The 16,857-nt window shown below is 34.4% G+C and overlaps 2 protein-coding genes across 3 annotated transcripts; one reads left to right on the top strand and one right to left on the bottom strand.

Annotated features, from left to right (window-relative positions):
• The first annotated feature begins 4,801 nt into the window (after window positions 1-4,801).
• LOC126696802 (calcium-transporting ATPase, endoplasmic reticulum-type) lies at window positions 4,802-12,643 on the top strand. Of its 2 annotated transcripts, none has more exons than XM_050393527.1 (8): window positions 4,802-5,080; window positions 6,236-7,783; window positions 7,869-7,990; window positions 9,224-9,502; window positions 9,598-9,981; window positions 10,279-10,388; window positions 10,464-10,745; window positions 11,814-11,956. In XM_050393527.1, exons 2-8 carry the CDS (start codon window positions 6,316-6,318, stop codon window positions 11,818-11,820), a joined length of 2,652 nt encoding a protein of 883 aa, XP_050249484.1. In that variant the 5' UTR covers window positions 4,802-5,080; window positions 6,236-6,315; the 3' UTR covers window positions 11,821-11,956. The 2 variants fall into 2 exon arrangements, with proteins under 2 accessions (XP_050249484.1, XP_050249483.1); XM_050393526.1 differs by having other exon boundaries at window positions 4,807-5,080; window positions 10,464-10,692; window positions 11,814-12,643.
• Window positions 12,644-14,266: 1,623 nt separating this feature from the next.
• LOC126696804 (pentatricopeptide repeat-containing protein At5g08510) lies at window positions 14,267-16,772 on the bottom strand. The gene is made up of 2 exons (XM_050393530.1): window positions 15,331-16,772; window positions 14,267-15,207 (listed from the first exon to the last, which is right to left on the bottom strand). The coding sequence occupies exons 1-2, from the start codon at window positions 16,255-16,257 to the stop codon at window positions 14,608-14,610; spliced, it is 1,527 nt and encodes a 508-aa protein (XP_050249487.1). The 5' UTR covers window positions 16,258-16,772; the 3' UTR covers window positions 14,267-14,607.
• Between the last annotated feature and the right edge of the window lie 85 nt (window positions 16,773-16,857).

Consider the following 16,857-nt stretch of genomic DNA (forward strand, 5'->3'; position numbering starts at 1 on the left):
GACTAAAATTGATAAGCGTTTTTCCATGTCCTAACTTAACTAACTTACCTCTCCAAAAAAAAAAAAAAATGATAAGCGTAATTGATAGCATCAATTATTTGTATATTTTAATTAGCTTAATTAATAATATTTTTTGTTGTCGAAAATGACTAAAATTCAAATTCCACTGCACTAAAAATATCTCTTGACGAGATAAAGTAATTTTATTTTCTACTTGAAAAATAATAAAATAATGATTACAAAAAAAAAGAACCATAAATTTTTAGTTCTATCTTATTTATACCAAAGAATACTACTTACTTGCCTAGAAAGGAAAACTAGAAAAGAAAAAGAAGCTGGTGGTGACTACCCAAAAGAAGACTCCGGAAGAGTGGAGGAAAGGTATCACCAATCAGAATGCGAAAGGGCATCATACTGTCATTTTCTTATATAAAGCAATGGACTACACTTCAAAAAAATAAATAAAAAAGGCATTATGAGAGGTCCATGGCTTTTGACAAATGGAAGCCCCATACTGGGAAGTGGGAATCCCCCAAATGATAGCAGCCACTCCATTTGGAAAAAGGTGACAGCCGAAGTTTCCTGGAACTTTCCTCCTTGCAGTAAAGTCTTTGCTAATATTATATTATAACAAAGTAGTATTTGTTTAATGAGACCAATAATTTGACTCAGACCTTTAGCAATGTAGCGGTCATGAAATCCTGTCCTGAGTCTCTCATAATTTTTCTTCGTAGTCTTTCAAAAATGGAATATACAAATAATATATTCAAATTGTATATTATTATAAAGTAAAGCATTTTGCAAGCCAATATATTAATTGGTATATAAGAATTACTGACTGGTCAGAATTAATTCATGCATGTACTTTGTTTATATTCTTATGAAAAAAAATAATGGGAAATAATGTAAGTATGGAACTAATTCGCCAACTGTCAGAATAAACTATAATTGTTGGAAGGTTCTAAAAGAAAAATGTGATTTGGGAACAAATTCTTGTAGGCCTGGCCTTGATAAAGTTACGTCAAAAACTTATAAACCTCTCTGTACACTTATTACCTTTTGGTCTCAACTCTCAACATTCTCTTATTTCTTTTATAATACGAAGCTCTTCTTTCATTTTTGAAAACGAATTTATTTCCCTAATTAATTTCTAGAACTACCCTTAACTTATTTTTATAGTTATGGGTATTTTAATTTAAACAAAAACACTACCTTATTGCTCTTATTTTGTCTCCTATTTTCTTAAATTTAAGGTTTTTTTTTTTTTTTTTTTAATATAAAAAGCAAACTTCAGCACAACATTGCATTTTATATTTTATCAATTTGTTTGTGATTATTTAATACGGATCTTTTTTTACAAGTCAAAAGTTGAGGCTAGTATAGCTTGTTTTTGTATAGGTTAGTTTTATTAGCTTATTTTGATTAAAAAATAAGTTATGAAAAGTAAAACTATTCTTAGAAAAGAAGTAACAATTAAAAAATATACATAAGCGAGAAACCTAAATAAATTCATTGGAAAAGTAAGGCAAACTAAACAAGCAAAAATCGTCCTATCACATTTTTCTTTCTTTATAATAACGTAGATAAAATAAATATTACCTTTTGAAATATGTATATAGATAGTTATAGTTATAAAATATACAGGCAGTAAAAACTTATATACTATATAATAAAAGTTACACCATACAATTTGTGATTGTGATTGCATTAAGTGGATGCTCCTCTTTTTTATTTTCATTTTTGTCATGTAATGCATTATAAATATATTAAAATTATGAGAAATGATATGTCTACAACATTTTTACAACAAACCTTAAGTGGCGGATTGTTACTGGTTGTTATTGTTATGGCAAAAAAGTATTCTTAGTATTAGTTTCAAATTTGAACCAATAACAACTAACTACCTGTGATTTGTTGCAAAAATGTTGTAAATGTTGCATCTCTCTAAAATTATTAATATAGTTTCTCCTGAGTGACACTTTATTATCAAAAGTTTCCAAAAAAATTTAAAAGAAATTTTATTCTTTATATATATATATATATATTCCATATAATTTAGTAATCAACAATAATTATTTCATAATAAAAATGGGATCTTACATATTGTGATTGTATTGTGTGATCAAACATAATTATTATATGTAATATAACGTGCTTTTATCATGTTAATATTTATAGTATATGTAATTGTAAGGGCGATTTTTGGGACCCAAGCCCAGCAAGTAAGTGGTTTTGGCTCAAAAGTCCCTAAACAATAAATTTGTAGAGAGCGGGCTACAAAATTAGGGCTGGACGAAGTGAATGTCAGTTAGATGTATGCCATGCAACAATCTAAACGTGAGAATATTCTATTTAAGTTCACAGGATATCGGTCCGAGGAGACGTATAAGTGCACCTCTTGCTTTGGTTACAGACTACAGAATTCTTTTACCTCTCTCTCTCTTTCTTTTTTCCTAAATTCCCCGATCCCCTCTGCATGGGGATCTCCTTCTCTTATATAGCCTCCTTAATTTGATAAGGACTTTACACTTGTTAACCATCTGGACCTTTACTTGAGTGCCTGTCCCATCGGATATCCACCTTATCTTTCTGTGAGTTGCACTGGCCAATGTAACACTGTTCGCCTGTCTTCTTCACATTAATGCGGCTGAAAAAGTAGCTTCCTTGCATTTAATGCGGCAGTTGTGGCTTCTCTCTGGACGTCTTACCTTTTCCTCTTTCCTGCTGCGTGTGGCTCATCCTACTACCCACGTTTGTTTGGGATGGTTCTTCACTATGGAGGGGGCGCACATTGGGCCCATATTTGTGTGTCTGAGGAGACATTCCTCCTCGGACGTCTTTTAAAACAAACTGGGCTTCACAGGATTAGGCCATGAGCTTTACCTTTGGGTCGTGGTTGGGCTCCGTGCAGGGCCCAAGACCCATTGTTGACTTTGGGAATTTTACCCCTACAGTAATATACTATAAATATTAACATGGTTTACTTTAAGTGAAACTTTATTCCCAACATTTAAAAAAAATCTAAAGTACTATTATTAAAATTCAATTACTAGGGGGTGTTTGGTAGAGTACTTTGAGTAATGTTGTTTATAGTTTTTTGAAATACGTGTAGGTGAAAAAGTGTGTGTAAATACGTGTAATGTTGTTTAAAATGTGAAAATGTGTGTTTAAACTTGCCTACCAAACAGACCCAAAAGTTTCAATCGATTTAAAAGGATGTTCATTGTTTATATTAAATTATCCTAATAATATATTGTCATTTTTTGTTTTGATAAATGCTTAGTTTTACACCATCTTCTTTCACCCCAAAATTAAAAATAAAATTTATTCTTTCATTTTTACTATTTATTTTTTATTGTTCAATTTCAATAATATTATTACTTTTTCTTAATTTATTTATCCATACACCACATGAATATTGAAATTTGTATTAATAATTTTTTTTAATGTAAGAGAATGATGTCCCAACTTTTAGTCAAACTATTCTAACTATTTAGCCATGAGATACTCTCAAAACTTCAACGACTAAGGATTCGTCTGGATAGAACTTATTTTGCTAAAACTGAAAACACTATAGCAAAATCATTTTTAAATATGTGAATAGTACCGTGATACCAATTTTTAATGAAAAAGTTGTTGAAAAGTGAAATTTGTGGGTCCCGTGTATTGTTCACGGAACCTACAAGACTGATAAAGGGGCTGAAAAGTCAACAAACTATGGCTACTGTTTATGAACAGTAGCATGAACACTAGCCGTTGTCCCCCTAAACGCGTGTGCAGCAGAAGAAAAAAAGAAAAAAAAGAAAAAAAGAGAAGAAGCGCAAACGTGAAACGCAACCTCCGGATACAAACTTCGCCTAAGTGTTTATTTGACATTATTAATTTTGCCAATTTATTTTACTATTCGGCTTATTTTTTCTACTATTTATGGGTTCCACTGTACTTTTTAGTACTATTTATGAGTTTCACTATACTATTTCAATTAACTTTTATCTTTATTTACAATACTATTTATGAGTCTCACTATACTATTTCAACTAACTTTTATCTTTATTTACAGTACTTTCAGCAAAAAGTTTTCAGTTTCAACAAAATAAGCGGATCTCAAACAAATTCTAAGAGTAAGCCGATGAAACTTGAAAACTCAGAATTTATAACACGTTTTTTAAAATTAAACTTGCGTTGAAAGGACTAGAACCTTAGATTTGAAATTTGAAGTTTGTAAATTGGCAAGTAGCAACATCACGACGACAATTGGCCGGTCAATATGAACTAGTATAAAGCAACAAAATAATGCAAACTTAGCTAGCAAGGACTCACCGCTTTGGCACTTTAGGCCCTTCCACATTCCAATGAGGTCATCATAAATATGAAATATATGAAGAAGTGTAAAATCCATCACCGAGCAAAACTGTCCTACAATGTCTCACATTTAACCAACAAAACTTACTTTCGTTTGTTGGACACAGATACGTATTATTAACCTACATTTGTTGTTTCTCAAAAAAAATAAAACCTACATTTGTTTTGTCTTTTTTTTTTTTTGCTGAATAACCTACATTTGTTTGTCGAAATAATGAAAATGTTTTATTATATTGTCTTGGAGTAGTTAAAAAGTTAAAAGAACACAACAAATATCTAATGTTGGGTACGTACGGTCATATTATGCGGCCATAAGTCAACATAAGATAGCCTTACCCAATAAATGCCAGCAAATCCCAAGGGTAATTAAGTAACTGTGTCTATACACCTTAGCGTTTCAAATTTTCAACAGTTTTACAGACTGAGAGGAATTTTTAAGTTTTGAAAAAAAAGCAGAGAGTCCAAAAGCAACCAAATTCGCAGCCCCACTCAAACCAGAAAAAAAAAGAATTCAAAGCGAGACAAGAAGATTTATATAAAAACAGGACTATGGATTGGTCTAGTCCACTCCAAACTCCTTCAACTGCTTTGTGTGTTTGACAAGGTTTTTCAGTTTTTCCTCTGAGAAAACCAAAAAATATAAAAGAGGGAACTTTGGCTTGCTTTGCTTCCAAGCCATCAACTTTGTCAAATACTGAAGTATTTTCTTGTCCAAAGGGTACGTTTCTATTCCTTCGAGTGTGTTACACAGTTCCACAAATTTCAGGTTGTTTTTTGTTTCTTTCATTGTTGTCTTGTACGTACTTGGGTTGGTGGGTAATTGAAGTGTGCAGTGGTTGTGGTGGTTTTGTTTGTTATGGTTTTCTGAATCTGACGGTGGCTTTACAGTATCTGGCTGGTTAACATTAATGTGTAGTTGGCAGTTTCTTATTGTGTGCTTTGTAATTTATTTATGTATCTTTCTGTTGGGAGAGCGTGTGTTCTAACATGAATTTTATTTATTAAAAGATAGAACTAATATGATTATCAAAAGAAAAGAAAAGGATAGAATTAATATGTGCTCCTTATTAAGAATACCCTTTTGTTCTTCTTTTTTTCCTCTTTAATTTGTCGGTTGGATTTTAGGAACTGCCATTATTGTGGCTTCTAATGTTATGGTTGGTTGGCTCTGCTAATAAATAAGAAGTTTTAAAGCGTTGTATTTTTAGTTGTCAAAGTTAATAATTCTCACTGCTTTTTTCATTTGGCAATAAATTGTAGCAGCTTTTTTTTAAGTCTTTAATTTTCGGTTATGGAGAGTGGAAAATTATTGTGTACTCTCGGGAGTACCATAAATGTGTACTCCTCTTTATCATATGAATGGTAGATCCCAACATGAATTTAATTAGTAGGATCTACCATTCATGTAAGATTTGCTTTTTTCATTTGGCAATAAATTGTAGCAATTTTTTTTTAAGTCTTTAATTTTTGGCTATGGAGAGTGAAAAATTATTGTGTACTCTCAGGAAAACCATAAATGTGTACTCCTCTTTATCACATGAATGGTAGATCCCAACATGAATTTAAGTAGTGTGATCTACTATTCATGTAAGAAGGAGGAATACGTATTTATGGTATTCCAGAAATACACAATAATTTTTCCTGGAGAATAGAGAGGGAGAAGAAGTGGATGGTAGTTAGTTTTTAACTTGTTTTGAACAATAAATTTCCTTGTGCAGGTTTTATCTTTTTTAGTAATTGTTATAACAATGTTTTATGACATTATAATTTGAGAGCGGGCGCTTTGTTCTTTTTTGAGTTTCATTTTACAGTTTGATGATGCATGGTTAATGCTTTGCCGAAATTTGTTCTGTGTGTTTGAACTGTTTTGTAGGAATTGAAGATGTTTTTCTAGAGAATTTTGAATAATTTTTTTTGTTTGGAGTGAAACTTGTGCTCCAAGTTGAACCAGCAATGGAAGAAAAACCATTCCCTGCGTGGTCATGGCCTGTGAAGCAGTGTTTGAAAGAGTTTAATGTGAAAATAGATAAGGGTTTGAGCAGTTATGAGGTTGAGAAGCGGCGTGAGAGGTATGGTTGGAATGAGCTCATCAAAGAGAAGGGGAAGCCCTTGTGGCGACTTGTATTGGAACAATTTGATGACATGCTTGTAAAGATACTTCTAGTTGCAGCCTGTATATCATTCATTCTAGCTTACATGCATGGAGGCGAAGCAGGAGAGTCTGGATTTGAAGCCTATGTGGAACCATTTGTGATTGTCTTGATTCTAGTCCTCAATGCCATTGTTGGAGTTTGGCAAGAGACTAATGCTGAAAAGGCACTTGAGGCCCTTAAGGAGATGCAAAGTGAATCTGGAAAGGTTTTAAGGGATGGGTACTTTGTGCCGAACTTGCCTGCACGAGAGCTGGTCCCAGGGGATATTGTGGAATTACGAGTTGGAGACAAAGTCCCTGCTGATATGAGAATTGCAGCTTTGAAAACTACGACTTTGAGAGCTGAGCAGAGCTCATTGACTGGAGAGGCAATGCCGGTGTTGAAAGGCACTGAACCTATATTCGTGGATGACTGTGAATTGCAAGCTAAAGAAAATATGGTTTTTGCAGGCACAACAATTGTCAATGGGAGCTGTATCTGTATTGTCGTTAGTACGGGGATGAACACTGAGATTGGGAAGATACAAACGCAAATACATGAGGCTTCTCTGGAAGAGACTGACACCCCTTTGAAGAAGAAGCTAGATGAATTTGGGAGCAGACTTACTACTGCAATTGGGCTTGTTTGCCTTATTGTGTGGGTCATAAACTACAAAAATTTCCTCTCTTGGGATGTTGTGGATGGATGGCCTGCAAATATTCGTTTTTCTTTTGAGAAATGCACGTACTATTTTAAGATTGCTGTTGCCCTTGCAGTAGCTGCCATCCCAGAAGGCCTTCCTGCTGTTATAACAACTTGTTTAGCTCTTGGTACTAGGAAAATGGCACAAAAGAATGCAATTGTGCGGAAGCTTCCAAGTGTAGAAACTTTGGGATGCACAACAGTTATTTGTTCAGATAAAACTGGGACTTTGACGACAAATCAGATGTCTGTGACAGAATTCTTCACTTTGGGAGGGAAAATTACGGCTTCTCGAATCTTTCGTGTTGAAGGCACTACTTATGATCCCAAGGATGGGGGTATAGTTGACTGGACTTGCTACAATATGGATGCCAATTTGCAAGCCATGGCAGAAATATGTGCTGTTTGTAATGATGCTGGGATCTATTTTGATGGCCGTCTCTATAGAGCTACTGGTTTGCCTACTGAGGCAGCTCTTAAGGTTTTGGTTGAAAAGATGGGGGTTCCAGATGCCAAGGCAAGGAGCAAAATTCGTGATGCTGAACTTGCTGCAAACTATTTGATTGACCGCAACTCAGTCAAATTAGGTGAGCAGAAAAAACATTCTTTATAAGGTGTAAATTATGTGCCATGGTGAAGGTTTCTATATTCATTCACTTTTGCTTAATACAGGATGTTGTGAGTGGTGGACAAAAAGATCAAAACAGGTTGCCATGTTGGAGTTTGATCGCATTCGGAAGTCAATGAGTGTTATTGTCCGGGAGCCAACTGGGCAAAACCGACTTCTTGTCAAGGTGAGTGTTATATTGTCGTCTTACTGGTTTTTGTCAAAAGGATAATGTCTAATGTATAGCCCGTCTCCAAATTTCTTTTACAACTTGGTTTTGAATTTTGTTATTGCTGTTGGTAAAATGAGAAGAAAATTAAATGGTGTCTTTAATCTTTTCCTTCCAGTTAAGTATTGGTGGGTTGACTTCATTCATAGGAAGTATTGACTAGATAATTGACTTGTTATATTGTATGTTGTAACATATTATACTGATTGGACAAACAATAGAAATGTGTAAATGCTGTGAAGCGATTTTATCAAAGAATGCAACAGGAATTTAGTAAAATTTGAGGTGACTAGCCTCCTAGAACATGAGGGAGAGAATAGAGAAATTTGGGTTTTATTCTTCTTGTGTTCCATTCCTTCCTTCACATTACATAAATAATACAAATAATGGGAAAACTATCCTAACAAATAGAAACTAACTCCAATCAAATACAAATTTCAAACAATGTCATCCTAATATACTGCTTATTTATCCTCATCTGCTGTTGCATATTTGTTCAAAGTCAAACTTCATCTGCTGCTAGCCTGCTACATATTTATTCAAATTCAGACTGATCTGCAACTGAACTGATATGCTGCATATTGCCTCAAGCCGTCCTTATCTTGTGTTGTCTGAATTTTGGACATAACAGTAAACAGGCTGTTAAGTTTCAGTGTTATATATATATATATATATATCTTTATTTTTTTCACTAATGGAAGATTTCTGAATTGACTGAGAAAGCATCCTTACTAGTATCACCTTGGCAAAGCTGGCTCTGTATCTTGTTCAGTGACGTTTGTTTGAATTCTTACTCCTTTAGTTAAATTTTTACAGAGTTGACTTGTCAAGTCTTGAAACCATGTTCAGTAGTGATATTGTCCCTTTGATGTTTACTCTGATGCTTTATGTTTAATATCAATGTTTTGGATTTATTTTTATTTTTTTCCTTAAAATATAAACTCATTAAAATTAGTTTTTGGGAAAATTTTGCAGAAAGTGGAATTGCATCTTTACAATATTTTTATGATCAGCATCTCCCAATAAAATCTTTGACTGAATTGTACGGTTTTAGATTTATTCCTTCAGAAAGTTCCTTTACACCCTCCTTATGTGGTTGGGTCAACATTACCTTATTCACAAACTGGTATCATACTTGGATGCTTATTTAATCTAGTGTTCTTCTAAAGTTTATTTAATTTGGATTTTCAGGGTGCGGTTGAGAGTTTACTGGAGCGCACTTCACACGTCCAACTTGCCGATGGATCTGTTGTTCCAATAGATGAACCTTGTAAGCAACTATTGCTCTTGAAACTCGCGGAGATGAGTTCAAAGGGATTGCGCTGCTTGGGTTTGGCATATAAGGATGAGTTGGGAGAGTTTTCTGACTACTATTCTGAGAGTCATCCTGCCCACAAAAAGTTGCTTGATCCGGCTTCATACTCCTCAATTGAAAGTGACTTGATTTTTGTTGGAGTTGTTGGTCTAAGAGTGAGTATATGCCACACTTTTTTTTTCACATCAATTAGATTAATTGTTGAATCTATATCATTTAAAGTTTTTTATTTAATAATTGAATTGAGCAGGACCCTCCACGTGAGGAAGTTCATAAAGCAATTGAGGATTGTAGAGGAGCTGGGATTAAAGTTATGGTGATAACTGGGGATAATAAGTCCACAGCTGAGGCCATTTGTCGGGAAATTAATCTGTTTTCTAAAAGTGAGGATCTTAGAGGGAGAAGTTTAACAGGTAAAGAGTTTGTGGCTCTCTCGTCTTCACAACAAATTGAAATATTGTCAAAACCTGGAGGGAAGGTGTTCTCACGTGCTGAGCCTAGGCATAAGCAAGACATTGTAAGGATGCTGAAGGAGATGGGGGAAATTGTTGCAATGACTGGGGATGGGGTAAATGATGCACCTGCACTTAAACTTGCTGACATTGGGATCGCCATGGGAATTACTGGTACTGAGGTAAATGGCCAGTTAATCTTTAGGGCTTCTATTGTGGGTTGCCGCTCTCTCTCTCTCTCTCTCTCTCTCTCTCTCCTGCTGTGAAGTGGTGCCACCACAAGCCAGTTCTCTATTCTAAAGGGCTTTGTGGCACCCAATGTTTAATTATTGTTAGATTTTCCTTGCATTAAAACGAACATCTGACTTTAGTTAGAAAAGATGTGTTCATTTTCTCTTCAACTTCAGGCCTTGTCATATGAATTTTAAGGTTCTTCAAAAATTAGAGTGGTATTTTAATAATCCTTCATGCTTACACAGGTAGCAAAAGAAGCTTCAGATATGGTATTGGCAGATGATAATTTTAGTACCATTGTTTCAGCTGTTGCAGAGGGTCGCTCAATTTATAATAACATGAAAGCCTTTATCAGGTACCATCTCTTAGTTTGTCACCTTTCTCCTTTTGAATGGTTTGAGGAAGTCATTTTTATTTCCTCAATTTGCAGGTACATGATATCATCAAATGTTGGAGAGGTAATATCCATATTTTTGACTGCTGCCCTGGGGATACCAGAATGTATGATACCTGTACAGCTCCTGTGGGTGAATTTGGTTACTGATGGACCTCCTGCAACTGCTCTTGGTTTTAACCCTGCTGATGTTGATATAATGCGAAAACCACCCCGCAGAAGTGATGATGCATTAATAAATTCTTGGATTCTTCTCCGTTATTTGGTTAGTATTGGTTTACACTCTTCTTCCTCACTTCCAGCTTCTGTATGGCAGAGGTTAGGCTAGCCCTTGCTTGTCTATTATATGCTGCTATCTGAATGAATAAGAATTGTGGCCTAATTACGTGATTGCAGATAGATAAAAATTTTCACTTTCTAATAAAATTATTGGGTGATAATCCCATTGGTTTGTAATTCATAGTGTTCCACATCACTGACAAAAAATAGCTAACTTTATGTGCTAGTATTTGCAATGGTTTAATGTCCTAGTGAGTTTTTTGTCACCATGTAAGCATAGAAGTAGATAAAAAACATTAAATAGTTAGAATGCAATAAAGATCTTTTCTATGTAATAATTAATGTTAAGAAATGGGAGTTCCTTAAAATATCTTTATCTATCATGTCCTGTCATGGCAGTTGGGATGCTGGTGACAGGACAGGGTAAGGAGAATAATGCTGGCGGTTTAGTTGAAAACTAAGATTGGAATTATTTGCATTGGCATATATAAGTTCTGTTTCTGTTTTCTTTTTTAGAAAATGGAACTTTCTGAGAAAAATAATTTTAAGCCAGCATTTAAATTTGTTATAATCACTAGTTCACCAATATAGTAAGTATAAAATGTCAGTAAGTACAGAACTGCAAAATACTTGCATAATTCTATATATACATTCATAATATGCCTTTCTTACATTACATTCACAGGCGCAAAACTATTATTTACAAACACATTCTCACAATCATGCATTATAAAGACCGAATTTTTATTTATTTATCATGCATTTTAAGTAAAATAGTGGTGTCTTCAAGTAACACATTTTACACAGTTTATTGTTCAGTTGCCGCTAGAGTTTTTCTTTCTCACATCTACAGGTCATTGAGCAAACTGATACATGTAGTAGATTTTAGATCATGTAAAATTTGTAGCACCAAAACAAAAAATTATGGAAACTAATGAAAATTTTTAACTTAGTATGGAGAAATAGTATATTGCAAGATCAAACTTTCTATCATCCACTCCAGGAGATAAATCATTGATACTTAAAATTTTACTCCAAATCTCAATTAGATGAAGTTTCTAGTTAATAAACTGCATCATGCAAATATTTACGCATCCCAAATGGCAGGTGGTAGGTACTTATGTGGGCATTGCAACTGTTGGCATCTTCGTCCTGTGGTACACTCAAGCTTCATTTATGGGTATCAATCTTGTCAGTGATGGGCATACACTAGTTGAATTTTCTCAGCTTCGCAACTGGGGAGAATGCTCGTCATGGTCAAATTTCACCGCTAGTCCATTCACGGTTGCTGGGGGTCACATGATCTCTTTCACAGATCCTTGTGACTATTTTACCGTTGGTAAAGTGAAAGCAATGACTCTATCCCTCTCTGTCTTGGTGTCAATTGAGATGTTCAATTCCTTGAATGCCCTTTCCGAACACAACAGCTTGGTCAAAATGCCACCTTGGAGGAACCCTTGGCTTTTGGTTGCTATGTCAGTCTCATTTGGACTTCACTGCCTCATACTCTATGTCCCATTCCTGGCAGATGTGTTTGGTATTGTGCCATTGAGTCTGAGTGAGTGGATTTTGGTCATCTTGGTTTCAGCTCCTGTGATTCTTATTGATGAGTTTCTGAAATTTGTGGGAAGGAGTCAAAGATGGATAGAAAAGGAGAAGATGGCATGACAAAATTTCAGGCTCACAGATTGGGAGGTCCATTCTGTGTTTTGTTAAATAACAATTCTTTCTTAAATTTAGGCTTTTATATTAAAAAGTATACACTGGTCACATGTATTCATTAACATCTGGAAAACGTGTTAGTCCAAGTATTGTTTCGTTGGTAATCTCCGGCGTCAACTATGCTAAATTTTGTTTCATTCTTACTATGAGGTTACAAAACATTGTGTTTACGGCTCTGGTTTGATAAATTCTTCTATGGGCCCATTTGGGATTCACTCTATCTCACAATCAGTTCCGTAGTTTGAATTTCTAGCTAGTTTAATCAACATTTTTTAATCCACAAAATTTTTCTTTCAAATTTTTTAATATGTACATATAATTTATGAAGTTGTCAGAATCATTTGTAACGTGACCAAGAAATACTGTTTGCATGATTATTGGTTCTATACTTTTAAAATCTAAGTTAGCTTCGAGGATGCGCGGACATGGTATGGGTATGATATGGCAACACGAACAATTTTTAAAAAATTATAACATGACACGACTGATAGGATACCATTACAACACGAGTATGACATAAGTACAACATCCAAAATGAAGTGTAAGTGCTTCCTTGGTTAGCATAACCCTATATCAATGATGCAATTAAAAAAAATGTGTGTTTTAATTAGTTTAACTTGTAAAGTCTTTTGATATTAAATAAGAGATTTGAGATTTGAACTTTGCTTACACAAAAAATCAATTGATATTTTGACCAAAGGATAAAAAACAATTGATTAGATAATAAAAAACAATCGTTATAAGGCAGACGTCAAAAGTTAAAATTCTATTACATTTATAAAAATAAAAATAAAATGATACAATAAAAAATACATGTTAATCTTAATTTGTTAGAATTCATAGATAAGGGTAAAAAAGGCTTAAATTTCTATTTATAGTTAGCTTAGTTTTTAGCTTTTAGTTTTATGTCTTTGTTGTTGTTGTTTGTTTGTTTTGTTTAGTTTAGTTTTTTTTTTTTTTTTTTTAATTATTAATTTGAATTTAACAAAGCTATTTTTTATATATATATATATAAAAACTACCTTTTAGCTTTTTGTCACACATTTAACATAAAGTATACCAAAAGTTATATATTTTAATAAACACTATACAAATAAGCTATTGAAAACTACAAGGTTCGCATAATGATATAAATATATCAAGCTTAAAGCATTCGATATGCTTAACAAAAATTTGAGACTCAAATTTTATATATATATAATGGCTCCAAACATGCTATCAAGATATGCAACTAATTAGCTAAGAGCTTCGTAGCTCAACTGGTTAGCATTTTCCAGTGTTTCCAATAATACATCCAGGGTTTAAATCATCTCACCTCCAACTATTGAATTAAAAAAAAAAAAAAATTTTGATATACAACTAATTGGTTATGCTTAAATTAAAGATTTTAGTTGCTGTAACTAAAGTTATTCTAGGAATATTTTAAACTAATGAACAAAAGAGAATGTGATCAAAATTAAGAAATAAAAATAAATGAAGATTTAAGACAAAATATAAATGACAAAAACCATCATACTCTTGTATTCCATAATCATTTCTTCGTACTAAATAAACTTTCTAAGATACAAACCAAAGTTACTTTCAATAAAAGAATAAATATACGTCTATGAAAAATTCTATGGTTAAGGGTATGGTACACACGATGATTATAATCATGTATTTCCAAGTGTTTTAATCATCACTATTCCTTCAAAAATATAAATAAATGTTAAGATTAAAACACTTAAAATAAACCATTCTAATCATAGTGAATACCATATCCTACAAAGAGGGGGGGGGGGGGGGTAATGAATGACTATTTCGTTTCAATAATGAATTTTATAATAAAATTAATAAGATTTGTGAAAATATTAATTGATTTTATATGGAATTAATAAAATATATCCAAAACAATTTTGCAAAGCTAGTATAGCCATGTAAAAAGAACATTGCCTCCTATCCGTTGAGCCCATAGCCACACTCATGTCTGTATACCGTATATTTGTTCCATTGGTGGGTTTTCCATGAAAACATCAACTGTTTGAAGCTGGACACTGGCGATAACCAATGCTATGCTATGCCAAATGGGCTTTGCAAAAAAAAAAAAAAAAAACCATCCCAGCTGTAATTAGTTGAGCTATCAGTATCCACCACAGTAGTGCACATAGTTGCTTAATCCCAAATTAAGAATACATTGATATCATCCTCCTTCAAGTTCAGATTCACAATCAATTGCATTTCTCTGAAGCTTCATCTTTGTATAAACTTCATCCAGTAAAGTATATATTTCATCAATTCTTGGGTGTGACCTATCCCCCACAATGAATTTATGAATTTGGCCTCCCTCTTCAATGAAACTATATCCTGCTGCCTTTGTAATTTGGCCACCCTTCATTAACTTCCTTAGCTTTGCAACTCCATCCCATTGGCCTGCTGATGCATAAATATTGGAAAGAATGACATAGTTCCCCGGATTCCATGGTTCAAGTTCAAAGAGGGAATTGGCTGCTATTTCAGCCAGATCAACATTGCCATGGAAACTACAAGCCCCCAGAAGCGTACCCCATACAACAGAATCTGGTTTCATAGGCATATTTTGAATGAGATCATAAGCTTCTTGCAATTCTCCACAACGGCCTAGGAGATCAACCATGCATCCATAATGTTCTAATTTGGGAGTGATATGAAATTTTGTCTCCATTGATTCAAAGAGTTGTCGGCCTTTTACAACCATGCCTCCATGAGTACATGCTAAGAGAAGTCCCACCAATGTAACATCATCAGGTACTTTTCCTTCTCCCTGGCATAAGGTCACAAAGCACAAAAGTGATAGTGAGAGCCTAAACGCTTATGTTTGCGACATAGTAATTTCCAAAACTAGTAATTCATTAAGGTAGGAATGCTAACCAAAGAGACTGCATACCAGCATTTTATCATAAAGCTCAAGAGCCTCGTTGCATCTTCCATGGACAGCCAAACCCATGATCATTGAGTTCCAAGAGCACAAATTTCTGTGGCGGCCAATCTCATCAAACACAAGCCAAGCCACATCAATTTTTCCACACCTTGCATACATTTCCAATACAGCATTGGCCACATACAAATTCTTAAATAACCCATTTCTTCTTGCATATGCTTCAATCCTCTCTCCAACCTCCAATGCCCCAAGATTTGCACAAGCTGGAAGAACACTAGCTATAGTCACCTCATTAGGCTTCACACCTTTCTTTTTCTCCATATTCAAAAACATTGCTAAGGCCTTAGCATACTGTCCATTTTGCGAGTACCCAGATATCATTGCGGTCCAGGAAACCACATTCCTAGAAGGCATCAAGCCAAACAATTCTAGAGCACCTTCCATATAGCCAGACCTGGTATAGCCTGCAATGATTGAATTCCAAGTGGGTATATCTCTTACTCTCATTTCATCAAATTTTTGGCGTGCCGAGGCCAACATCCCCAGTTTTGCATACATGTCAACCAAAGCAGTCAAGGCAAATACGTCAAATTCAAAACCAGACTTGACGAAATGGGTGTGGAGCATTTGGCCATGGTGAGGGGATGAGAGGGAAGCGCATGTAACAAAGAGAAAGGTGTAAGTGTGCTGGTTTGGTGGACAGCCTTGAAGGCACATCTGGGAGTAGAGGGACACGCATTGGTAGTATTGTCCATGACAAGAATAGGATTGAATAAGCTTGTTATAGAGAAACACGGTTGGCTTGGGAATAACATCGAACAGTTTTCGGGCATAAGAAAGGTTTGGGATTTGGAGGGAGTTGACAATGAGGGTTTTGGTGTAGTCTATGCCATTTCTAAGAGTGTAGGCGTGGATTTGTTTCAGTTGGTTCATATCACATTTAAGTTGTGTGGCATTATCCCACTAGACACTAGTAATCTAATATCAATATATAACAATACTAGTAGAATTTGGGTTTAGGCAATATTGCCATGGAATGGTAGCCCAAGTAGGTCAAGGAGAGTGGCTTTGGGATTGGGGGCCGAAGGGCTTTTGTTTATTTCCTTCCCGTTTTTCTCTCAGGTCTTTTTTTTTTTTTTTTTTTTTTTTTTTTTTTTTTTTTTCTTGGGTGGCGGTAAGAAAGGAATTGTTTTTGGGTTCCTTTCCTTTCCTTAAAAAAGAGGCTAATTAAGGTTTTGAGTCTGTCAGATGTTAATACTTGTTTTTGGTTGCCAATGGGTACCCTAGTGGTGTTTACGGCTATATGTTTAGGATCCTGGACATTAACTCTATGTTTCAAATCAATTTAACATGAAGGATATTTTGTTAAAATAATTTTGCTAGCCCATCTAAGTTAGCACTGTAGTGTTAGCCAATTCCACAACAGGGAAACATCTGAGCATCTTGGCTTGCCATACAACCATAATCAAATTTAGACAGGGCTTAATGGTCAAAGAATACAAGGTTATTAATTTTAACACCCTTTCAAAGTCC

Source organism: Quercus robur, chromosome 8, assembly GCF_932294415.1.
Source record: "Quercus robur chromosome 8, dhQueRobu3.1, whole genome shotgun sequence".
Lineage (NCBI taxonomy): Eukaryota > Viridiplantae > Streptophyta > Magnoliopsida > Fagales > Fagaceae > Quercus > Quercus robur.